Here is a 25776-nt window from a genome sequence, read left to right as displayed (position 1 = left end):
ACTTCTAAGTCTAAGCCACCATTTTTGCTTGCTTTGATTATCGCAGTGGTCTCTCAATGCTCAACATGTTTCTACTCTCTTTTCCACAATAACCCAAGTGAGCCTTTAAAAATAGCAGTCAGATTGCATCACTATTCTCAACCTTCCAATGACTTCTCATTGTACTTGGATAAAATCCCAAATCCTCATAGTGGCTTCCACACTATCCATGATGCAGCTCCTGAATCCCACTCTGATCTCATCGCCCAATGATCTTCCTCCTCTCCCTCTACTTCAGCCACACACATGGGTGCCTATGGGGCCTTGGCCAACCCTCAAACATGGTGAGTCTACCCAGGCCTCATGGCCTTCCTATTTTCTCTGCTGGGCAATTCTTCTAGGGAGTTACATGGCCAGCACACACACTTCAGGTCTCTGGCATGCAGTGTTTTCAATAAATGGAAACTCTGGTTAAGAAAAATCTTCCAGTACAACTAGAGATTATCATATTAAGTGAAGTAAGTCAGAAAGAGAAAGAGAAATGCCATATGATATCACTTATATGTGGAACCAAAATATGACACAAATGAACCTATCTATGAAGCAGAAACAGAATCACGGACATAGAGAACAGACTGGTGGTTGCCAAGGGGGAAGGGTTTAGGGGAGGGATGGAGTGGGAGGTTGGGGTTAGCATATATAAGCTATTATAATATAGAATGGATAAACAACAAGGTCCTACTGTATAGCACAGAGAACTATATTCAATATTCTATGATAAACAATAAAGGAAAAGAATATTTTTTTAAAAAAGAATATATATATGTATAACTGAATCACCTTGCTATACAGCAGTAATGAACACAACATTGTAAATAACTGTACTTCAATTAAAAAAAAAAAAGTAAATCCAAAGTAAAAGAGAAAAAGGAAAGAAAAACCTTCAAGCAGTTTGGGCCAAAGAGTAGTGGCCAAAGATCGGGCTTAGGGGGAGGAAAGGAAAGAAGGAAGAAAAGGAAGGGAAGGTGAAAACTCAGATTTCAGATGGGTGGGTGGTCTTATATCACTGTTGCTAGAGACCAATCCTTTCTGCTCTGAATAAAATGTCAAAAGTAACAATAAACAGAGAGAAAATCAACAAGGATGAATTTGTCTACAGAAGTGTTTGCCTAAGCATTCTTATCTAGTTGATAAAAATACGTAAATATATGTGTGGTTTAATTTTCAGCCCTCTAGGGCTGTCAAATACAGGCAGATTTCATCAGCCACAAGTATAAAGCCATCCAATCACTGTGCCATATACACAACGAGTGTAAGGAAGAGTCTCTGTTTGGGACAGGGATGTAAAGGTGTGATTAGAGGGATGAATCTATTAATGATTGAATTACATAATACTCTGCACAACTGGTTTCCTACCTATAGTTCCAACCTCATCTTCCTCTTACACCCTACAGGAACCCTCCATTCCAGCCACCTACTCTTTTAATCATTACGCACATTGGCTTGATATCTCGGGCAGAGCTGTCCCAGAACCATCAACCTCCTCACAATTGGATCCCTGACCCCTGGGTCTAGACCTTTTGGGCTAGACTTCCTAATACTGGCCTCTATTTGCCCTGTCCTCTAAATCCTGCAAGGACCAAGGGTCAGGAGAGATGGATCCCAATGCAGATGTTATTTTATGATCTTGTGACTGAGACTTTCTCATTTGAAGCTAACATTCCTTAGAAGCAAAATGAGAGAAGTAGATTATATAATTACAAAGTTCCTCCAGCCTATTTCATTATTCTAATTCTGACGCTAATTCTTCCAACAACTCTAGTTCTACTAGCGATGCTTATATTTCCTGTCTCCACACAAAAGAACAAGGGCAGAGTCAAAGCCAGGGATTTGACCGGTGTGGTCTGCTCCTAGGTTGGTCCCTGAGCCCTGATAGGATTGTATAGTTAAGCATTGTCGCAGGCCTGTGGGCACACACTTTAGAGAAGATGTCTTACAGTAGTCTTTCCACTCCCGGTGGAGGTTTGACAACCAGCAAGACAAGCCGATGCATATGTAATTCCATTTGCACCACACATGGGTTCCCATTTTGTCTCTGAACATTTGCATCTTGAGTTGCAATCTGAAAAGAGAGCTCGTTCATGATAAGAGACAGGTTTGGTTCTGAAAAGAAATGTAATGGTATAAAATATTACCTCTTAGTAGGCAGCACCCTAATACTTTCAAAAATCAATGTTCTTGGGTGATATAAATGGCACTGCCAACAACGTTTGCTTTGGGGGAACACAATTGTCATCAGAAATGCCAGCTTCTGATCATTAAATGTGAATCCACTATTAAATAGCTTTCTCTTGAAAGTTATCTTTCTAGGTTTACAACTTCACATGATATCCAGTTCTTGGCTGATGGCTTTTACTAACATCTACTGACTCTAGAATCTTCTAATATTTTTCTATGCAGTGATGTATGAAAATGACTAACAAGATAGAAAAGTAAAGTAAACCTTAAGAGCAATTTATGACATTGCTCTTATTGTGTATCAGTATAATAACAAACTTATATAATATTCCATCTCATAGAACTACTATGGATTTTGTCACCTCAAATGTAAAAGCAAAAGACCTTTGAGATGTCTTCTAGCAGAATGAAAGGGTATTTAACTAGGCCTCCTAAGAAGTCATCCAGGAATATGTCATCTTATTCTCTTCTCTAAGGCATTAAGCTTTAACTGAGACTGTGTTGTAGTATCTGAAAGTATAAATGTGTCTTTGAAAGCCTAGAATCAGGCCACTATGGACACTGTAGGGCTGAGATTTTAGAAGGTTAGAGCTGAAAGAACTGTGGGTGTGATCTAGGCCAACTTCTCATTGGGCAAATCAGGAAAGTCAGGTCCAAAGTAGGCAGATAATTTGCTCAAATTCACGTTTGTTAATGACAAACCCAGAATTAGAACCCTTCCAGGCCTCTGGATTCTGCATTTTTGTTTTGCATCAGACTTATTCTCATCATTGCAGAAGAAAAATTTCTCCCACTATCATATCTAAAGCTTATCTATAGTGTTCCTGTAATGTCCAGAATCAAAACAGCCTTGTGGAACAAAGAAACTCTGGATAACCCCTGGAGAGCACGTTTATTTTATAAAGCCAATTCTTTTATATTACTGAAGGTACATTAAATTTATCACTTAGGGCAATCTTGAAGCAGAAATTAATTGCATATATGTTTTATGTAAGATGTGTTGACAGTAGAGTTATTTAAATTTTTAGTTATGAGTTTTATCAAATATGCCAGAATGTTTATGCTCAAATGAGATTTTTCTTTCAAAATAGCCATGTTGGGAGGGGAGAGATTTCCCCAGTGATGTTGCCTTTTCTTTGGCTCCTTCCAATAACAAAGCTGCTCTTAAAGGTTAAATCTTTGCCACTGTTGAGAATATTCTAAAAAGACATGGAAAGCAATTTCAAAAGAGGAGTTTTAAACAATGATAGCATTATTGCAGTATAGTTATAGTCTTTTGAGGTGAATTGCTTTCAGTGGCTAGTACTCAATGAATAATTATTTTGTTTTGTTTAAAAATATTTAATCTTTTATTATCCTCTGAGTATCCTTTTAATGTAAATCTCAAAATTTTTCTGTTGTTGTCTACTTACATATTTGCTTTGGCTTAAAGATAGCATAATGTCATAGAAAGAACATTATACTTTGAGGAAGTTACTTGACCTTTCTAATCTCAGTTCCCTTTAAACGAGGGTAAAAAAACTTCATAAGGGCATCTGAAGGTAGAAGTGAGAAAATAAAACTAAGGTGTTTTCTAAACTGCAAAATATAAAGTACTTTACCACTGTCCATCCACCATGAAGATCTTAGGGATAGTAAAAGATGGCACAGGGCTTCTACTCGCTCCAGAATCTTCTTGCAGATACAACTAACATTCTTAATCTACATTGCTCACTGTTACCAAGGCAACACTATACTCCATTAAGTCTAACTGTTGCTGTGATAACTCCTAGAAGCAACGATATATGAACTTTGCATTCATTAATTTTCCTGAACATTTTAGATGGCAAAAGTATAATTGATGTTCACTTAACAGCAGGGGAAACCAAGATAATGAAGAGGATGGAACATGAACACAAGACAGATAGATAAATGTGGAAGGAAGCTGGAGAGCAAGCAGTGAGCAAGAAGCAACTGAACCATCAGAAAACAGAACATAATGTCAGGAGTGTTGGCCTTTGAACCACAGGCGGAATTTTAGGCAGTCAGGCAGATACAATCAGGGAGGCTGGCCTGGCAACTAGTAGCAGCTCAATAATTTTTTTTAAAACAAATAATGTATAGATAGGTGGAAGGATGAAGAGAACTGCCTCTGGGAACTCAGGTTCAGGGTAGAGTGATAGCAAGGACTCTTGAAGGGGAAGGGTGAAGTAGTTTTAAGACCCAGCCTTTAGACTCTGGAAACTAATCACCCACCCCAGGCAGGATGGCATAAGTCTGAAAACATCAATAAATATTCTTATGATCAGCTGCAAAGAGCTAAAGAGAGCTGGAATGTGGGTCACTGGGTTGAGGGATAGCCATTTTCTCCTGAAATTTCCCTTGATTTGAGTAGCAGAGACTATAAAGCATGGCACAGAGACCATTCCAGTTATCTAGGTGTTCAAAGAAAAAAAAATACAATTGTTTCCATGAGTGGCACATCTATTTTGTGCCAGGTAAGTACTAATCACTTTCATGTATATCATCTCGCCTTACAAAACCTTAAAAGGCAGTTATTATTTCTATTTTTAAAATGCAAAAATTGAGGCTACGTTAAATAACTCATACAATGTCACTTCACTAAGAATGGGCAGAGGGAAAATTCAAGGTCTGTATTTTCCACTATCAGGTTGCTGCCCTAAAGTAAGATGTGGATTTAGCATTCTTTATATTTCTCTAACACATTCAGATTCAAAGGAAATGACAGATTTTGGTGACAATAACAGCTTACATGTCATAAGCATTGTCCACTATTCCATAATATCCACTATCCCATAATAAAACATTAACTTCTTTTCTTAGTTACAATGCTTAAAAATTAAATTATCTTATTTTGAAACTCTATCAATAACTTGATTAAACAAGGCAATCTCCTCAGATTACTTAATGAGTGAACATACCCTTGGTAGGAGACTGTTAGTCCTGCCACATCAGAATTTTCACAGCCCAACGCAAAAAGGGAAAGGAATAGGAGGTACCCAAGGACAGATGATCCCAAGTAGAGCTTTGCGGCTCCACACACACTGATTCTGAATTTTTTCATGACTATCCCCCCAGAGAATATTCCAAAGGCCACTGCAGGTATATTGATGAGCCCTGAGGAAAAAGAAAATTTTGTGAATCTCTAAAAGAAATATGAGTACACTCACACAAACTTTCTAAGGGATTATACAAAATTATACAATAGTTTCTGACTTATTATTAACTACTTGGTTAATTTAAGTTATAGAAATATAGAAATATTTAATAATTAGTTAATAGTTACTCTCCTATTTCAAGATGACTAAATTATAACATGATTTCAAAAAAGATTAGTAGCACATTTCAAATATACTGTCAACGTGATTCTCCCTTTCAAGTTCCCTAGGATCTATAAGCTGTCCATGAAGGGCCAGCGTGACGGCGAAGTTCCTCAACAGCATATGAGATGTGCTTCTTGCCTCCCAAAGCTTCTTTTCTTTCATCTTAGGTATTTTTGAGTCATTTAATGAGGTAGAAATATCACATTGATTTCTTCATTGCACACTTTTTCCACTCACACCGTAAAATGTGTTGCTCTTACTGTGTTGGTCAAAAAGTTCATTCAGTTTAAAGTAAAAATAAGACATTTTTCATTTTCACCAAGAACTTTATTGAACAACGTATTCAGTAACCGAACAAACTTTTTGGCCAACCCAATAAAATGTTTATCATCTAAATATTCCAACTGGAAACATTAGCTGTAATTTATCCTAGCAACTACAATTTGTTTCAGTTTATTTTATATGATTTCTCTTGAATTTAATATTTATGTTTATCCAAATATCAGGAAAGCTACAAGCTAGTTTATTATTATATATTTTAGTATTATTAATTACTATTATTATTTCAGCACACTTGTTCAAGTTAAAGACCCTATTCTTTGTTACTATCCCAAACAAGAGTTATGAGGAATGTGTAAACTGTTTCGAGATGCTCAGCAGAATTACGATATAAACTGGAAACTTTGATTCCCATACAGGTGCATGAAAGCCTTAGCCATTAGGATGAAACAGTAATGAGTTATAGTAATAATAGTACTTTAGGATGTTTTTAAAGCTTTTTTCCCAGTGAAGTAAAAGTCCTGGTTATATCATGGACCCTCACAATATTACTCTAATGTTAGAAGAAATAAGTATTAAGATTTTTATTTTACAGAGAGAAAGAAATGCAAGAAAAATTTACATATTCATATAACCAGTTGGATGCAGACAAAGAAGTAAAATTAGCCATCCTTCTTGGGCATAATAAGAGGGTTTTTTTCCCCTCACAAATTAAGATAGTTTTCCATCACCTCACAGATTTTTAATGTAACTTTACTTGATTCTAGAACACATCATAATACAATTCCAAATTTACTATGCTAGCTTAGCCACAAAAATAATAATGCTTTCTCTTATGATCATATTTTCTCAAACAGTTCTCTTAATTATTCCTTATTTGTCTGTGTAACATCTCCAAAAATTGAGAATGATAATCATTGTCAATGATAGTGTTGATGTATCTTGTCTACTACTTCCTATCTTATTTAATCAAAAAATTTCAAGAAATTAAGCAAAAATAAATAATTGCAATCTGTGTATTAAGAAGGAAAAAGAAAGATGTCCATGTAACTTCATGAGAGAAGTTCATGTAACTTCATAGTGATAGGAAAAGCCTAAATGTCCATGTAACTTCATAGTGATAGGAAAAGCCTAAATGAAAGGTTCAGCTGTCTAATCAAATTTCTTTCAGTAGAAATTGGAATGGAAATTTTTTAAAAGCCCATATCCTTAAAAAAAAAAAAAAAAAAAAAAAAACCATTTCATCTCATACTTTCTAGTCCCTGACTTTGAAAAATTTTTGTTGTTTATTTTTCTTTCGTTTTATTTGCAAAATTAACACAAGAAAATGCTACTTCTAAACTTTAGAAAGAATGTGACCAACATATAAAAACATGTACAGTAAAATAAATTTTCATTGGATCGGTTGGCCCTTGAACACTTTAGGGAAATTTCTGTTTATTCTTTCCTCCATGTCATATCAAATGCTTTCTCTGAGAGTAGAAGGGAAATGTGTCTTTTTTGTGCCTTTCCCATATTTTATTACAGAAAGGGTCATTCTCCCATAATCCAAAGAAAAAAGCTGAAGGAGAAAAGAGAGAAGGGTAGGAAAGAAAAAGCGAAGAAAGGGAGAAAACATATTTGTTGAATGAGAGCTATGTGCATTTACAATCCATTTTATGTCTTTTTTCATCTTTATTTTAACCCAGTGATGCATTTCTTTTCACCATCTACAGAAAATCAAAACAAGTGTTAGGGATGTTGAATAATTTACCCACTTCCCTTACTCTGCTGTATCCCATACTTAAAAATGTAAAATTACAATGCACTCAGGAAAGTATCCTAGTTATAATGACGTGGAATTACTAAACATTTTTACTTAGCTCTCACAAAAGTACTTGAATTATCTACAGATATGCCAGAAACTATGAGGAATTAGAATTCCAGGCAACCTTTGATAGATGGCTCAAAAAATTCTGATGATGAGTTTGTTTGGATCTCAGAGTCCATTTCAGTATATAGAGTAGGGTCATGGATTAAAAGAAATCAATCAGCCACAATTCAAAAGATAATTATTAATCGGATTCTTCCTGACAGTTTTCCAAAAATAATTATGCCCAGTGAAGAAATACAACTCAGAAGCTCAGGGGAAATAATTTTATTCCTGGCTATATCATGTATGTATGTATGTATGTAAGATACATATGCATGATATTGGGCAGGCCATTGAATCTCTCAGAATCTCACATTCTTTCATCTGTGCTAATTACTCTTAAAGATAATTTTACAGGCAAAACATATTTCATTTATTATCTACTTAATAAAGGAATGAGATTACATGTAACTTCATTTCTTTTCTAAGTAACTTCCCCCCAAAAGGCCCTTAATTTTCCTTTATGAAATGAACTTTTCAACTGGAAAATTTTAAAGAACTTATTCATCATTCTAGTGGGAGCAAAATCAAAGGCCCCCAAATCTCTAAGTGTTATGTACATGTTGAATAATAAGAAATAAACATATACTTAAAGGTATGTTCTTCACTACAATTCATGGGGAGAAGATGGTCTCTTCATTTTGATAAATGAATCTTGACCTCCTTCACATAACACAAAAATACTTTGTATTATGTGAAAATACTTTGAAAAAAATACTTTGAAATGGATTATAACCTAAATGTGAAAGTTAAAACAATCTACTAGGAGCAATATTAAGAAAACATTTTCATAACCTTAGGGTTTGACAAAGATTTCTTAAAACAGGCTCAAAATAGCACTGATGAAAGAGGAAAAGATTAAAATTGGACATGATTAAAATTAAGAAGAGTGAAAAGGCAAATTGAAGTCTGTGAGAAAATGTTTGCAAAACATATATTCAATAAAGAACTTGTATCAAGAAAAAATACAGTATGCCTACAAACCAATAAGAAAAAGATTGACAATCCAATTAAAATGGGCAAATGACTCAAACAGAATTAGCAAAAGATAATGAAATGACCGAAAAGCCTGGGAAAAAATGCTCAACATAGTTAGTCAGCAGATAAATGCAAATTAAGCCACAATAAGATACCATCACACGCCATAAGAATGGTTACAATGAAAAAGACTGACAATACCAAACATTAGAAGGATATGGAGCAATTGGAGCATTCTTACACTTCTAATGGGAGTAAACATTTGCACGACTCTTTTATGAAATGTTTTGGCAATATCTGCCAGATCGAAACATATTCCCTATGATCCAGCAGTTCTACTCCAGGATATAGCCAAGACAAATGAGTGAATCTGCCTACCAAAATACGTGTGGAATGTTCACGCAGTGTAACTTATGATAGCCCAAAGCAGTAAACAACCCGAATGTCCATCAACAAGAAAACAAACAAAAAGAAAAAAAAAAAAAAGAAAACAAACAAACTGTGGTATATTTATGTAATGGGATATTACACAGCAATGAGAAGAACAAACCATCACTACACACAATAACATGAATGAATCTTGTAGATTTCACTTCCATTGAAAAAAGTTAGATACAAAAGAGTACATAACATTCCATTTATATAAAGTTCAAAAACAGGCAAGACTGATCGATAATGATGGAGTTCAGAATAGTTATTAACTTGGAGAAGAACATTGGGTAGAAGAAGTTTTGAGGGAGCCTTCTGGGGAACTGAATTGTGCTACGTGTTCTGGATAATGATCACCACACAGATATATACATGTAAACATTTATCCAGCTGAGCTATACATTTAAGGTCTGTAGACCTAACTGTTGCTTATAAGTTATGTCTCTAAACACAAAAGAAATGTTAAAATAAAAAGAATGTCAAAATTTCATTCCTCTTCTAGTCTTTTTTTTTTAAATTAATTAATTAATTAATTAATTTATTTATTTATGGCTGTGTTGGGTCTTTGTTTCTGTGCGAGGGCTTTTTTTTCTAGTTGCGGCAAGTGGGGGCCACTCTTCATCGCGGTGCGCGGGCCTCTCACTATCGCGGCCTCTCTTGTTGCGGAGCACAGGCTCCAGACGCGCAGGCTCAGTAATTGTGGCTCACGGGCCTAGTTGCTCCACGGCATGTGGGATCCTCCCAGACCAGGGCTCGAACCCGTGTTCCCTGCATTGGCAGGCAGATTCTCAACCACTGCGCCACCAGGGAAGCCCTAGTCTTCTTAATGTCAGTGTAAAGCTTTGATTGGCATGGATGAGGTGTGGGGTTAAAAAAAAAGCCCTAAAATATCAATATTTCTTCAGGTCAACCATTAAATAATAAAATTAAATTAATTTGAACCAATTAATGTTGAAAGTAAAATTCAACAATGATTATAGCCTTCACATTTAGAATTTAGGGGAAGGACAGCAGTTCAGAGTCAATTAGAATTGCATCTGCTAAGTGCCCATTATCCAGGATTATTATAAGAAATTTATACATCCCAAAATATGCTCAGCTGTTTCCTCACACACACCCCCACCCTGATCTCTTTCAGAGATAGATGAATAGAGCAAGTTTTAAAATATTTTATGAAGAAGAAATGGTTTTAAGCCATTGGAGTCTCCTATCATAAAGGAACATGTCCAAAGGAATAGAATATGTTTTATACTTTGAAACAGTAGCATTAAATAACACCTTTGTGGACCAAAGGAGCTAATCCAGGTTTTAAAGTATCCAATTGCTTATAGGATGGTGGTTTTATATTTGGAGATTCTGGTTCTTCTTCATTCATCTTCTCTTTTTTTTTTTTTTTTTTTTGCCCTTGAATATGTCTCTTATTGGCTGTCCTGCTGTGCTAGAAACACAGTCCTTTTAAATAACCCAAATGCCAGGAATCAGAGAAGTCTTTCAACCCTGAGCAAACACAAACTTTGTTTTGCAATGCACACCTTTTAACCTGTCTGAATACTTACCTTTTGTAATCCTAGAAACTGTTCAGGTAAAATGGCCACTGTTATGAGGTTTCAGCTACACTTGAAAGACAAATATCCAGTACTAACAATCCCCTAATAAGATGCATATTTGGTCTATGTGGTATTCTCGTGGTCATTCACACATAGTTCTGAACAATTTTTGCTACAAAGTCGTACCACAGACTAAATATTTTACTCTGCTAGATTTTTTCGCTTACGTTTTGAAATGCCATAAATTACCTTCAGTCTAAATATTGGAACAATTTCTCTAAAGTTACTAAGAATTAACAAGACACAGCTGAGATTGCCTATTGGAAAGCAGGAAGGACAGAGAAGCATACCGATAACAAAGTTGGCCTTAGAGGATGACTGCCCATACTGTTGCTCAATGTACTTCGGTTTATAAGTGACCATGCCAAATAAGGAATTGAACTGAACGGTGCTTGCACACAAATATAAGAAGTACACTGGATTTCCAAAAAGACTCTTCAGTGATGGCAGAAAATCTGTGAGACAAAAATAGCATGGAGTAATTAAAGACAGTGTCACACTTGGCAGAAGATACAGCCATGGCATCAGGGCTTAGAGGCTGAGTGTCATTGTCATGGTTCTGAGGAGCATTTATAGCATGGTACACACATGCACTCTAGATATTAAGCCATTGGCACAAGTCAAGGCTGAGTTCCGGCCAGGCTCAGATCCAGACATAGGCACTCACTTCTACAGGCATAAAATCTAGATTATAAATTAGAGTGTCAGACAGGAACAGATTCCTCCGATGTGGGTAGAAGACATGAGGGATAAGAATAGTCCCTCACCACTGAGCTGGGAGTCATGGACATGACATTAAGAACTTGAGTTTTCTGGTCTCTCTCCTTCCAACTTGGGTCATGGGTGCAGAGAAGGGAATATGAAAGTTATCTCCAGTTAATTATTGTTAGAAATGAGCTTTGGCATTCTCCCTTCTTCTTTTATGCAGCGAAACAGAAATGTGAAAATTTTCTATAAATGTCAATATTGCTGGGCCAGTTGAGGGGGACCAATCTTTCTCATGGCCACCCATTTCCACGTGGAGGGAATTCACTAGAACACGTCTGACCTTTGGCCCCATGCTACACTCACTCCTTTTATCACTAGTGGGACACATGCACTGGTGCACATTTTCAAGTGGGTGGATGTCATCTGTTAAAAGGCCACAAGCCCTGAAGATTCACTCTTTTCCGTCCACCCAGGTGAATGTGAAACAGCCCTCCCAGGGAGGGGCAGTTGCAACGTCTACACTGAGGAGGTGTAAAGGTGGGGACAGCAGCAAAGAAGGTTACCAAGACTTTGGGTCAAGTTCTTCAATCAGTTTTCCAGTAATAAAGCTGACTTTTTAATAATCTTCATTTCTGCTTCCTGTACAGTTTCTGTTTTTTCTGAACACATGAAGTGGAGAGAGGGGTATTATTTATAGATCGCCTATAAAGTTTCAACAGGAAAATGGAAAGTGTTTCAAAATCAAGGAGAATCTGGCTCACCTCTTGCCATTTCCATGATTTTTGCTTTTTCTCCAAGAGGTGTTTGGTAGTCCGTGTGATCATCCATAATAAACTTAGATTTCTCAGAGGAGGAATTGGAATCCTCTCTGCGCCGGGGTCTTGGTAGACTCTTTGGTAAATACCAGAAAGGCACAGCTGCCAGAAGACTTATGCTTCCTGCTATTAGATAACCAAGCCACCAGGCACCCACCCACTGTGGATCCTTTGGGGTGATGGTTATATGATCTGAAAAAGAGGGAGGGTGGCCAAAGAGCATATACAGCAAAGCTAGTGTGTTGGAGAGTCCTCTTTTTTAAAAAAAAAATCCAAACGTTACCTCTATCACATCATAAAAATACCTAATAATTCATACATAACCTTTTCTAATCTGAACATTATTGTTATCTTGCTTTTTGAAGGAAAGAGGGTGTTTTCAGAGCATGAATATTTCTCCTTTTGTTTCTTTGATTAAAAGTATAGAGTCTACATACTGGAAGGGGTCTCACTCTGCTCTGGGCTTCTGTCTGGACCCATGACAGGAAAAAATCAACATGTGAGAAAGAATTATGAGGGCTTAAAACCTTCTGCCAGCTACCCCACATGAGTACCACTTTCATCTGATTTACATATTGAATGTTTGTCTAAGACTTTACTGGAAGAAAAAGTTATGCCCTATGCCCTCTGGCCCAAATCTAGTCTGAGCCACTCAGAATGTTATTTATTAAATGATGATTGAGAATACTTCAGAGCTATTCTAGGTCCAAAGCAAGATTTGTATATGTAATTAAAACATCAATATCTAATCATCATAAAATTTTTGATACTATTTCTTATTTAACTAAAAAGTAAGCATTGACAAAGTTTTTTAACCAAATCAAGTTTTTTTTTCTATATAAGAACCTATGAAACATATTATTATACTCTACAATATTCTATGAGAATCCTTTGACAACTAGGCTCAATTGGTACTACGTTATACTCACTACAGTGTCTTAACTAGTTTACCACTGCATGTGCATTTCTTCCCTTTCACAATATTTCTCTGTACCACTCATCACACCAACACTTTCTTATCTATATCAGTCTCCACGACCAGATTTTAAACTTCATGAAGTAAAGGAACGCAACTATTGGGTTGGCCAAAAAGTTCGCTCTGGTTTTTCCGTAACATCTTACAGAAAAAGCCGAGCGAACTTTTTGGCCAGCCCAATATTTTGTTCACTGTGGTAGAATATCACTTGAGATAGAGTAGATGTGAAATAAATTTGGTAGTAATAACGAATAAATAAAATTTTTGGAATGTATATTCCAGTTTATTTGATTAAAAAAGGACAACTAGCCCAAGAGTTTTGCATTCTTTTTTAACACACAATAATCATTTATAATACACATTAATGACAATGCAATTCCAGAATTTATAAAAATGAAACTTGTTTTCTTGTTTTTTAACTGCTTTCTAGGGTGTCTTTAAAAAAACCAGATGAATTTTATCTATGTCAAGGGACTACATCTTATATAAGGAAAGAAACAAATTAATAACTATGGAAAGATGAGGCCTCCATTTATTCCCTCCACAAGCATTCGCCCAGAAGGAAAGTTAGTCTCACTAGAATATGCCTTCTACTAAAAAAGACTTGTACATTAACTAAGGAAATTTTAGTTGCCAGAAGACTTTCAATCTTTGGCCTTTCTGACAAGTCCAGAAATATGTTATCAATTGATGTGACTGCAGTAAATGTTGATTCACCTGAAACCAACAAGAGCCAACAAGTAGCCACAGCTGTTAGTCTTAACTAAGCTGGAATGCCTTTGAACTGGGAAACCAGAAGTGGAAACTGATACATCCGAATAACAAACTATGGGACATCCGGTTCTAATCACCACCTATTTTTCATATTCCATACACATACAATCACGTGTGATGATTGTATCAGGAATAAGTTTTCCATGGATTATTTCCATTTTATGAAAGACTACCATCCTGTCATTTTATAAAAAGGCAATTTGGTATTTTCTATACTATTCCTATTAAAAAATTACAGTAACTAAACAAAGTAAATGAATAAATAGAAATAAACTCCCTTACCTAGATTTACAAAGCCAACGTCAACATACAGTTTGGCACATAATGAGCCTAACAGGAAGCCAAAGATTGGTCCTATAATTGCAACCGTCTGCACACACCCTGCACCAAAAAAAAAAAAAAAAAAAAGCAATTTCTTTGCTCTTGTAAATTAATTTTTAAACAAGAAATGTGCATAAGATCCAGTTAGTCACTGAAAATGTTTCCTCAGCTCTTCCCTTAAGTGTGCTTGATTTGTCAATTTTTCAACCTCATTGAATCGGAAATAAATCCTCCTCGGTGTTGGAAGAAGAATGAACATTTTTTAAGGCATTAATTATGTCTTAGTAAGAAAATAACACTAAGACTCTGAAGAAGTTAATTTCCCCAAATGGAGCAAATTTTACTCCCTAGGATTAGATTCCCCCTAGTGATAAAAATCAGAATTATACTATTTTGACAATCTTTCAAAAACCTTTTATGGTCAGTTAAGCATAAAACTTGTTTTGACATTAAAATTGATTTCTTCCACGTTAATGAAATGTGCTTGCATTCAGAGCTTCTGGTGGGACCATCAGCAAGTGCAGTAACTATGCAGCCAGCAAAGGAGCTAGACTTGGGAGAGAGGAGAGGTGTCCTCTGGAACGCTCACGGCGCACCTGGGCAGCTTTCACAGGTAGGGGAAGCAGATCTCCCAAATGACACCATTTCGAGTAACCAGAAAGATTGGTCTTCCTTGCAAAATATCTCCCATCTGCCTTTCATTTCATCACTGAGCTTATGCACATATCCCTGGGAGAGTGATTTAAATTAACTGGAGGAGTAAATAGCAGTTACCAGATCCTTTTCAGAATAGAAGAGAGGGCAAAGGAGAGTGAGCAAGCTCTGAGCTCCTGGACCGGACGGGGACACCCTGACACCTGTGTGCATTTATTGGCTGCAGTCTTTCCTCTGGTCCCCAGAGTAATTGCCTAGCATGTGCCATGGAGCTTCTGTTCCAGTTCTAGGTCCTAATCTATGCTGCAGTTTTCCATTAGAACTGGTGCCCTGTTTTTAACTACAGCATGCTTGGATATCATCAGAGACCTCTGGAGTTCTGTGTGAGTAGCCAGGGCAGGACTATACCATGGACCTACCTACAGCCCCCTCAATGAATTTAAATCTTGTCCTTCTGTCTCTGAGGGTGAGACTCTCAAAAGGTCAGAACCCCCAAAATCAAGACTAATGTATGAAACAGAACAAACTTAACTTCCGAGACATAAGAGGCACTCAGTAAATGCTGCTTCCATTCGTTTACCTTTGGAGTTTGCTATCTTTTGGGTTTTGTGATTTTAGCTGCTGGTTTATCTGCTGGGGTCTGTCCAGACATATGGTTGGCTCAGGCCTTGCTCTTGTCCTTCTTCTGTATCCATGAAGATACTTGCACAAGTCATATATCACAGCAGTTGAGCTCACAGATATTTTCTTTTAATCTGATATTCTTTCCTTAATGCAATAGGTCCTTCTAACTGAAGTTTCTTCGCTATCCAAATCCTCAGTGTGGACTTCAGAAAAATGTGAACTGAATAAAGGAGTTGGATATGAAGTATAAAACCTTCCACACCCTATTTAGTTGAGAATGAAGCTGAGAAAACCAGGTACCCTGTATCCCAAGAAGATGAATGAGGTGGGCATTACCAATATAGAAAGCCGCATTGTCCTCATTAGCAAAATCATCAAGGTAGGCGATGCCCAGAGGCTGAATGGGAGTTTCTCCAATGCCACGAAGAAGGTTCCCCAGGAAGACATAAGCCCACATGGAGGAGCTGGAATCAATTTCACATTCTTGGAAGGAAAGCAAATGAGGTTGAAATTCGATCACTATCGAAGTTAAACATTTATTCTGCATGTCTACAAGTTGTCCTAAAGTTGCATTAGAATGCAGAAGTGAAATTTGCCATAAACCTAAGTTGATAGGAGTTTGAGCAAGATATTTTAGGCAGTGTAAATCCCCCAGAGACCAAGGAAATCTATTGTTTCTTGTTCCTGTCCCCTTATTTCTTATTTTCTTTCTTTTTATTTCATATTTAGAATGAATTCTTTGAATTCCTACACTCCAATAACATTCAATATCCTGTCTGGGACAAAATACAAAAATTTGAAGAAGGCTTTTCTCACCTTAATCTTCAAACTTTTCTATTTTGCAACAGAAGTCACTTGTAATTTTATTGCTGAACAAGTTTTATCTGAAATTCAAAATTTTATATGGGTGATACTTCAAATTTGAACAGCATTGCCTACAGTTATAACTGTTCGATAGTGAATGGCCATGTTAAGGGCTCACGTTTCAGAAACAAATTCATATAAAAATTTAAAACCTTATATGCCTTAGTTGTATAACTATTCCAACAAAAAGAACCTTTTGACAGTATTTTCAGAGGGAAATTCAAAGCAAACAATTTTAAAATGCTTTCATAAAAGTCATGTCTTAATATGAACATGTGAAGTAGAATAATTACTCCCATGTAATAAATTAAATATACTTTGAAGAGTTTGGTGACTTTAATAAAAGCAATAATATTAACCATCTCTAAAAATCACCACTTCTGGATGCTCCCTTTCTGCAAGGCACTGGGCTAAGTGGTTTGCAGACATTTCAAATTGAATTCTCCTAATAATCCTATGAGGCAGGAGATATCTTCTCCTCTAGTAACCTTGAAAGTAATTTTTGAAGGTAAAGTATGGGTTATGAAGAACTGGGGTGAACGCTTTTGTATAGATGAGTCAGACTCTGGGACAGGAAAGATTACTATGTAGTCGTGTTGCTTTTAGTTCTGATTCTGCCTCTTCTAGAAATGTAGCCAAGTGACCAGGGATTTTTCACTTATCTTCTCTGGATTTCTATTCTACTTCCCAAAATATAATGGGGACTCCTTTTCAGAAATTGATTCCAATGTCAGTTCCAGCCCTGACATTTGTGGGGTTCTTTGCTTGTTGGTAGAGGAGTCTTGTAGATAAGTGTAGACACCTTAGATTTGCTTTCCAGTACAGCGGCTACAAGCCACATGTGGCTATTGAAATTTAAATTAATAAAAATTACATGAAATTAAAATTCCATTTCTCAGTCACACTGGCTATATTTCAAGTACTCAATGGTCTTGTGCAACTAATAGCTATTGTACTGGACAGTATAGATACAGAACATTTCCATCATCACAGAAGTTCCTGTGGAGAGCTCTGCTCTAGAGTATTTGGGTGAAATGGGGTTTGTGCACAAAGCATTTTTGAGAAGAGTCCTCTATTTACCCCACTAACCCCTTTAGGATAAGCCTTATGTCCGCTATGTCTAACATCCGCATAAATCTATGACTTTAAGGGAGCAGGATCTCATCTAAAGGAAAGAACAGGATCGAGTTGTGAGTCTTATACTCTGTACCTGACTAATAACTGGTCTCTTTACATTAAAAAATTTTCATTCTCCACCCTAAACCCTATATCCCTCTTTTTAACATTAAAGGCTTAAATATTTCCTAATTAGTTGTATTGTCATTGATACCATGTCTCTCCCCTGACTGTCAAAACCAAGAACAAAATAAAATATCTTCAATGACTGTACATTGTGTACAGGTGAAAGTCCAAATTCTTTAGCTCATCTCCTTGCCTCTTTATATGGACCTGAATTAAACTTACTATCCATTATGTTCTTATATAAACAAGCCCTCTGTTCTCATCCATTGATTTTTATATGCCCTCCTGAGTTTATCTATTCCCTTCTTTCACATTTGCTTTTTCTTCTGGAATGCTTTCTTTTCATATAGCATGACAGGGTAAATCTGTTGACATGTTTATGATCACCCCATTTTCACCCCTCATATTTCAATATTTCTTTTAATCTTTTGGCCCTTCCCTTCATTCAAACAGCCAGACTTCTCAGAAAAAGGACATCTCAGAAGAAAGCATTAATGAGGATGTTAGGGGAGTGAAAATGTTTTATGGTGTAGATAAAAGATTTAGATGAGGAGCAGGTATATAAAGAAGGACTTCCACACTGCCTCTGTAGAAATGGATTCCCCAGCCTAGGGGTAGTGAGTAAGATGAGGGTGGCGGGGAGGAGGTATTGAGCATATTTATGCTAAAAGGCTATGGAGAGAGGATTTGACCACCTGCCAGTGCAGCATCCCAGAGACATGGCAGACACCTGTGGGTAGATTCATGGACTCCATGAGTGAAGAGAACCTGTGCCACTGTGGCCAGGAAGAACTCAGGGAGATAGCAAGATCCCGAAGATCAGATGGCTGCACAGTATAGCTAGGTATCCCTGCCCCTGCCTCTTCACAGGGTTTCCAATGCCTAGAGTAACACAGAAGAAATGGTTCCCATGCTCCCAAGGGGGGCCCGCACATAGCCTTGCTTTGCAGTATGGGTGAGCCATGTGGAACTCCGGATTTGCTAACGAAATTCCCCAAATCCTCTCTTGTGTGGAAAGTAGAATTATTTCCATGTTTCCATGACGGTCACTTTTGCATCAGAGAGAGCCACTGTGCTAAAAAGGACACGAACATGGACATAAGATGACCCCAAGATGACATGTATGAACAAACACTGTGGCCAGAGGGATTTTAGATATTTAGGCTGACAGGACTACTGATAACACTAAGACATCCCCTCCCATAATTTTCTCCTTTACTATAATGTAAAGCTCCCTGGAATGTAAGCAACCCCTGGGAACATGGATAGAGGTTAGGGACAAATTGACTGAGATTATGTTTTTGCCATTCTGATGAAAAAGGGCTGAACACAGAAATCAAGTTGAGTTTGGGGGAAAAATATATTTCTTTTATATCTGAGCAATGGGCTGAGATTTGTACATGCTAAACTAGTTTTACCCTGTTTCACAGCTTGCCTTGTTTGGAACCACTGGAAGCTTTGCTCAGTCACCAGCAATTAATGCCCCATCTTTCCATAATATTTGATTGTCTGCATATTTTCTTAGGATCTCATCTCTGCTTTATATTCTAGGAATTTTTATGGCACTATAATATCTCAACTTAAGTAGTAAAGCTTCTGACAGCAAAAAATCACATAGATACTTTTTGTTCATATTAAAGCACCTATAACGTCTTTAAAAAGAGCTTGTTTAGTCAAGTAAAAAATAATCATCTTACCATTATTTATTTTGGATTGTGATTTTTCCATAACTGAGATTGGTAATGGACTGTTTGACCCCAGGAAACATGGAGAGATGCTGAAAGTGGAATTGGAGAAAGGAGGATACCTTTCATATCTGTACCTGTATAAAAAAAGCATTTTCTTTACTACGAGCTCATTTAACATCATGCTAAAAATATTATATGTGTACTACTTGACCCATTAGGGGACCTGGTTGAGTTTACAGCTTTTGCAGAATCTGAATCACTAAACCAAACCAGCATTTAGTTCACAGATATTACACCATATCTGAACCAATTACCCAGTGTCATGAAAGAAAATAAAAGAATTATTTAGAGAGGCTCATTTTAATATAAAATAATGACTGTAATCACCTACTCGATTGGTGAAAAAATATCCAACACTCCGTAAAATCATGATTATCTCTAAAAGCAATAATTTAACAACCATGGCCATTGGCACACTGTACTTAGAGTTGTAAATCTAGTAGAACACCTGAAATGTGGTTTCTAGAGGACTGATAATGATACATGGGCTTTTTGAACCATTTTTCCAGACAGTATCCTTTTCCTCTTCAGTTTATTAATCTGGCTCTAAGTTATTTGTAATTTCACCCTTTCCTCTGTTATAAGGTTACCATAGCAGCTGGATTGAAGAGCCAGTGCCGAATGGTAGGGCTGCGATCATTCTATCTACGGCCCCACAGTGCTATACTCCCCCTCAAATTATCCTTTAGGGGCCAATTTCTTTGCTCTACATGCACCCTTCAGAGTAGAGGTAACTGATAAAAGGACATCACATCACCTTGATTCTCATTTTGTTCAGGCACTATGTGACTAAAGGCTAATAATCATAGTGATGTTTGAAATATCAATAGTAAAAACCTATTCAGCATGATAGGGACAAGATGTATTGAGTTATTAACATATTCAGATTGATAAATCGGTTACCTTATTATCAGTGTTGCATAACATACACCTCAATGGGTCTATGAACCCCACTGGAAAAGTAAGAACATTTTGTATGTATGTGAGTTTTTAAGGGAAGAGGTTCATAGTTTTTGTCACTTTTATCAAAATGGGTCCTTGACCAAAATTGGTTAAGAACCACTTAATGAGGATAACTTTTTAAATTTCTAGCTACAGAGGAGAGCATTTAGTATTAAAATCATGGTAAATGTAATTTTCTTTCTTTAATATAATTCCAGAGATACCAGAGACTATTATAATGCCTAAAGACTCTTTAAGATGACTGTCAATAGCAATTATGTAGTATTTTGAAAATTTTTAATTACTTGAGCTTTCAGTTTAATCTATCAAAAGGCAGTCACTGCACACATAATTATTTAGATTTTGAATAAATAGAATTTTATGTAAGTGCCGCCTTTGTCACTAATTACTATATATGACACTGAGAAAAATCAATTAACCTTTCCAAATTTCGGTTTTCTTAGTTGTAAAATGGGGACTATAGGTACGGTCTGTGCCTATTTAGGCTCTATTGGATGAGACAAATGATTGAACAGGGGACCAATGTTATAAATGATTTTAAATCAGGGATATTAGTTCTGACCTAGCTTCCAACCCCGACTGACACAATCTTGACGCGTGAAGTTCTACAGTAGCCTCCTAAATAGTCTCTCTGCTTTCACATTTGCCCTTCCTGAGTTATTTTCCCAATCTGTAGTCACTGTGTCCCTTTAAAAATATGTCAGATTGTGCCATTCTGCTCAAAACTCTCGTCTGTCTTCCCATCCCATTCTGAGGAGGTGAAGTCTTTGCAATGATCTGTGTCCTCACTACCCGAGGTGTGGTCTGCAGACCAGCAGCATCAGCTGAATCTCAACCCCAACCCCAGAGCTACTGAATCAGAATCTACATTTTACCAAGAGCCTCCGGTGATTCCAATGTCCATCAGAGTTTGAGAAACAACCTTGACATCTCCTCTGTACCCCCTCTCACTTTCCCCTTGCTCATCCCTGCAGTAGACCACATGCCTGACTCCCTCCTCCTGCAGGAATGTCTCATTCACTGTTCATTTAGCCTGGAATCTTCTTTTCCAGATGTCTGTATGGCTCTCTCCTCATCTCTTTCAGCCCTTCACAAAGGTCACCATCTCAGTGAGCCATCCCCTGAAAACCCTACTTTAAACTGCAACACTCTGCACACACTTATGTGTCTCCCTGGGTTATTTTTCTCTGTAGCACTTAACATTTCTGGCATATCTCATTATTTGTCTGTTTATTTATTATCTATCTCTTCCTAGTAAGATCCGTGAGAGCAGAGATTTTTGTCACCATTCTATCCCCGTTACCTAGAACAATGATCAATACATATTTATTAAATTCATGAGTTAGATGCGTAAAATAGATAGCTAGTGGGAAGCAGCCGCATAGCACAGGGAGATCAGCTCAGTGCTTTGTGACCACCTAGAGGGGTGGGATAGGGAGGGTGGGAGGGAGGGAGACGCAAGAGGGAAGAGATATGGGGACATATGTGTATGTATAACTGATCCACTTTGTCATAAAGCAGAAACTAACACACCGTTGTAAAGCAATTATACTCCAATAAAGATGTTAAAAAAAATTCATGAGTTAGATGAACTAACACACATAAGGCTGAACACAGTCTGTTGGAGGTAGTCCCTCAATAATTGATATCTATAATTAATATTATGTTTAGTTGCACACTGAGGGTATATCTGCTAGGCAGACAGAGTACACTCCTCGTTGACAGAACAAAAATTACATTTTGGACAAGTACCCAATTAGTGACTAATGCTGTGAAAGTTTGGAAAGAAGTAATTGTAGAAATCCTCAGTAGACAGCAAACTTCATGAAGGAAAGAACTGTGTATGGGGGTATTTTTATTTCATTTTGTTTTTTCCCCATTACCTGGCACAGTACCAGGCAAATGGCAGACACTAAATAATTGAACAAATATATCTTTCAACATATAAAAGGTGGTTGATACGAATCTGTGTTTTTCACGCTTTGTCAGCACTAGCCTGTCTGGCTTCTCTTAGCTATACTTCTCCTTCTGGTTTTCTTGTATTAGTATGTTATATTTGTCATCAACTTGAAGTAACACTATTATTAATCTCAATGCAACACCTTTGAGACAAATCATTGCTATCTCTGCTTAAAACCAGCTGGCTTAATTATCTGAGGAGGGTTGAAAACAATACACAACAAGAATGACACAGCTCCTAGTTATGTCAGGAAACTTGGTAAGCATTTTACCTGTGTCATTCCATTTAATATTTGCAACAACATTACAAGCTAACTATTATTTTTAATACCTATAATACCTATTTTAAGGTATTATAAACTGAGGCCTAGGAAGGTTAGATGACATGCCCAAGGTCATGTAGAAGAGCTACTGATGCACTGCAGAATGAGTGAGGTCAAGGGTCAAGGTTTTATCTAGCCTCTGAACCTACTTCAAATTTCAATATTTTTAGTAGTGGAACTCTTTTCCCCCACTCTGAGCGAACTGTTTCATGGAAGTTCAATGACTAGAACAGATAACACAGCTATGGATCAATCAGGAGTTAGGTGGATTGGAGACCCTTTTCCTCAGCCTTCTCCTTTGTCTCCTCCTTACCCACTGGCCACATATAACACCTTTGCATAACCTCAGTGATCTAAGGAAATTTCTGCCCTGTGGAAAGATAGCCAGATAGGTGTCCAAAGAGTAGGCAGAAGTCTTGAAGCCACAGATCCCTCTTCATGTAAAGACAAAGGGGCCAGAGAAACCACCCAAATAGATAGGAAAGATCCCACACGGAGGATTCTGTGAACTATCTTTACAGATTGGACACAGAAGTCAAAATCAAATTATATTTATATAAGTGACCTGGGAATCCAAGAAAAAGTTTGAACCAGATCATTTCTAAGTCTCTCCAGATCTAAAATGTCATGGTATGATGGTCTAGAGTGGACAGTCATCAAAGAATTACTTGATATATATAATGCTGGTTTTAAGAATCCAGTTCTATAATTAGAAGACACCTAACCCCGAGAAGGTCACCAGACTCTCTAGGTTATGGTCCTTAGCTCTAAAATTAAAAAAAGATAAAATATGCTCTCCTGCCTCACAGGTTGTTATAAAGGTGAAATGATACGACAAAATCTTTGGAAATACTAAAGTTGTATGCAAGAACTAACAAATTACTAACAAAAGTATCAACAGTAAACTTCAGTGTTAAAGAATATAAGCACCCCACTTCTACTGAGAAAGTTCTATGAGATAATATTTGAACATCGTATAGTTATTTCAGTTGGTCATGTATCCCTAAGTCAATGATCTGCCAGTCAATTGTACCATGATCCAGCATACTGTCTGTAGCATTCATTTATTACCCCTTTGACACTCATTTGACATTTACCACATAATTTATTACTTTCTCTTTACTTATATATTTTGCCTCCACACCTAAGTTAAAGCATTTGAAAGAAGGCATAATCGTGAAAATTTCCCTTTAAATTTTGTTGACATAAATACATAGTAGTATATTGAAAAAATTTTTTACAGATTATTAAATCATAAGTAAAATTGTAAGTATTTTGAAATTTTGCCCAAAGTGGGTGTAATAAAAATAAGATATAAATTATCATGGTTTAAGACAGGAGTTATTTTCTTAAATTTAAATAATTAATTGTAATCATCATACAGTTGTTTGTTAAGGCAAGAAAAAGATGTTTGCTTTAGACTTACTGCTCCATGAAGAACTGAGGCATTGCAATGAGCAATGTTCCAACGCCCATGATTAGGCACCCTGCTCCAATTATTTTTGGCCTGTGAAGTTTGGCTCCAAAGTAGCTAACAAATGTTATAACTAAGAGATTTCCTTTGGGGAAAAGAATAAAATGTTCATAAGTTAGACAACTTAGAAAAAGTCATCAACATAACTAAATGACTATAACTAAATGAATGAATGTCTATAGCAGGTTTGGCAATGTTTTGTTTTGACTAAACCATCTCCCACTATCTTCCCCATCATTTGTCTTTCTTTCCTTTAATCTGAGATGACTGTTGAACTATCTTCAGATTCATTATTTCAATCATCTCATCCTTTTATCAAAATATTGATATTTTTATAAACAACCCTTCTACCTTGTTTTCATCCACCTTAATTATTTGTCCATTTAAAGTGTTTTATCAGTAAATCAAATTGTAGAAGGCTTCCTTTAGTTGTTCTCTTAAATTTTCCTTGGTGATTTTGAAGTAAACTTTATTATTCTTTCTTCATTTGTTCACATTTTCTATTAAAACTTCTATTGGTTTCCCATTCGCTCTTGAAACATACATCATATAGTATTGCTTTAGCTGATATTCCCGAAATAAAAAACAAACACAACTGTACCTCACTTTAAATGAAATCAAATTATGAAACGCATATTTATATAATTTTTATAAAAATATAAGATTCAGAATACAAATAAAAATTACTCCACATAACTTCAGAAATACATCAGTTAGATAAACTCAATGTATGCTCATAATACAAATTTTATAAAATAGAAAGTCTCCATAAATTATACCCATCTCTTTTTTAAAAAAATAATTAAAGAATACATTTTTTGAAGGTGGGACTTAAGCCTTTCTAAAATATCTCTAGTGAAGGATGTGATAAATTACTTTTAGTTGATGATGGTGTTAACTGATTAAACATCCTTTAAGGAAGATTTTCTAATGCCTTGCTGTGCACAAAAATTACTGGAAAGGAGTGGTGAGGGAAGTAGAAACGTTAAAAATGCAGAATCTTGACAGCTCTAAACAGTTTCTGATTTCATGGATGGGGGAGGGGGATGCAGGCCAAGAAATCTGCATTTTTAATACTAGTTCAAATGTGTTGATGGAGATGGTTCCTGGAACACGCTTTGATAAACATTGCTTAGGGTCTTAGATTTCAAGGGGCTTTAAAGTTTTAGCTATTTGCATTTGGAATATTTAGTTTTTAAGGACTGTGGTGTTAGATAAAGTAAAACTTAGCAATTATCCAGCTATTGATTGTGATGGCTGTTGGGTGGCCTTGCTTTGATGTTCTCAATGTTTTCAATTTTCCAGAAAGAGTAGTTTCCTTACATCTGTAAGCAATCATCTAATGTACTACTGTTTATTCACATTGCCAGCTTTAGTCAAGTGCAAAAAGAGCAGCAATTTTTATAGCCTTGAGGGCAATAACAATAGTGAAAAAAGCTTGCTCTAGTCTACAGTGGCTCCAGGCTTTATGGCTCCAGGAAGAATTAAGCTCTTTTGAATTTTCATATCAAAAAAACTTGAGTATGAAATTTCTCGTTTGACATTTAAGTATTTAGTAGAAGAAATTTTGTACCATATTGATAATT

The 25776-nt window shown here is 36.4% G+C and overlaps 1 protein-coding gene across 3 annotated transcripts in view; it reads right to left on the bottom strand.

Annotated features, from left to right (window-relative positions):
- The window catches only part of SLCO1C1 (solute carrier organic anion transporter family member 1C1), a 45469-nt gene that overhangs the window by 9223 nt on the left and 10470 nt on the right, over positions 1 to 25776 (bottom strand). For 2 of the 3 annotated variants that reach the window (XM_059935407.1, XM_059935406.1), the window contains exons 3-10: positions 24143 to 24275; positions 19421 to 19545; positions 15954 to 16100; positions 14301 to 14399; positions 12215 to 12460; positions 11036 to 11200; positions 5139 to 5334; positions 1977 to 2142 (exon numbers count right to left, since the gene is read on the bottom strand). In XM_059935407.1, coding sequence (XP_059791390.1) covers positions 1977 to 2142; positions 5139 to 5334; positions 11036 to 11200; positions 12215 to 12460; positions 14301 to 14399; positions 15954 to 16100; positions 19421 to 19545; positions 24143 to 24275 — 1277 coding nt within the window. The remainder of the gene's footprint in view (positions 1 to 1976; positions 2143 to 5138; positions 5335 to 11035; positions 11201 to 12214; positions 12461 to 14300; positions 14400 to 15953; positions 16101 to 19420; positions 19546 to 24142; positions 24276 to 25776) is intronic. The other variant, XM_059935408.1, reaches the window with a different exon arrangement.

The sequence above is a fragment of the Balaenoptera ricei genome, chromosome 10, assembly GCF_028023285.1.
Source record: "Balaenoptera ricei isolate mBalRic1 chromosome 10, mBalRic1.hap2, whole genome shotgun sequence".
Classification (NCBI taxonomy): Eukaryota; Metazoa; Chordata; class Mammalia; order Artiodactyla; family Balaenopteridae; genus Balaenoptera; species Balaenoptera ricei.
The sequence above is the reverse complement of the archived record's forward strand: the minus strand, read 5'-3'. Positions and strand labels throughout refer to the sequence as shown.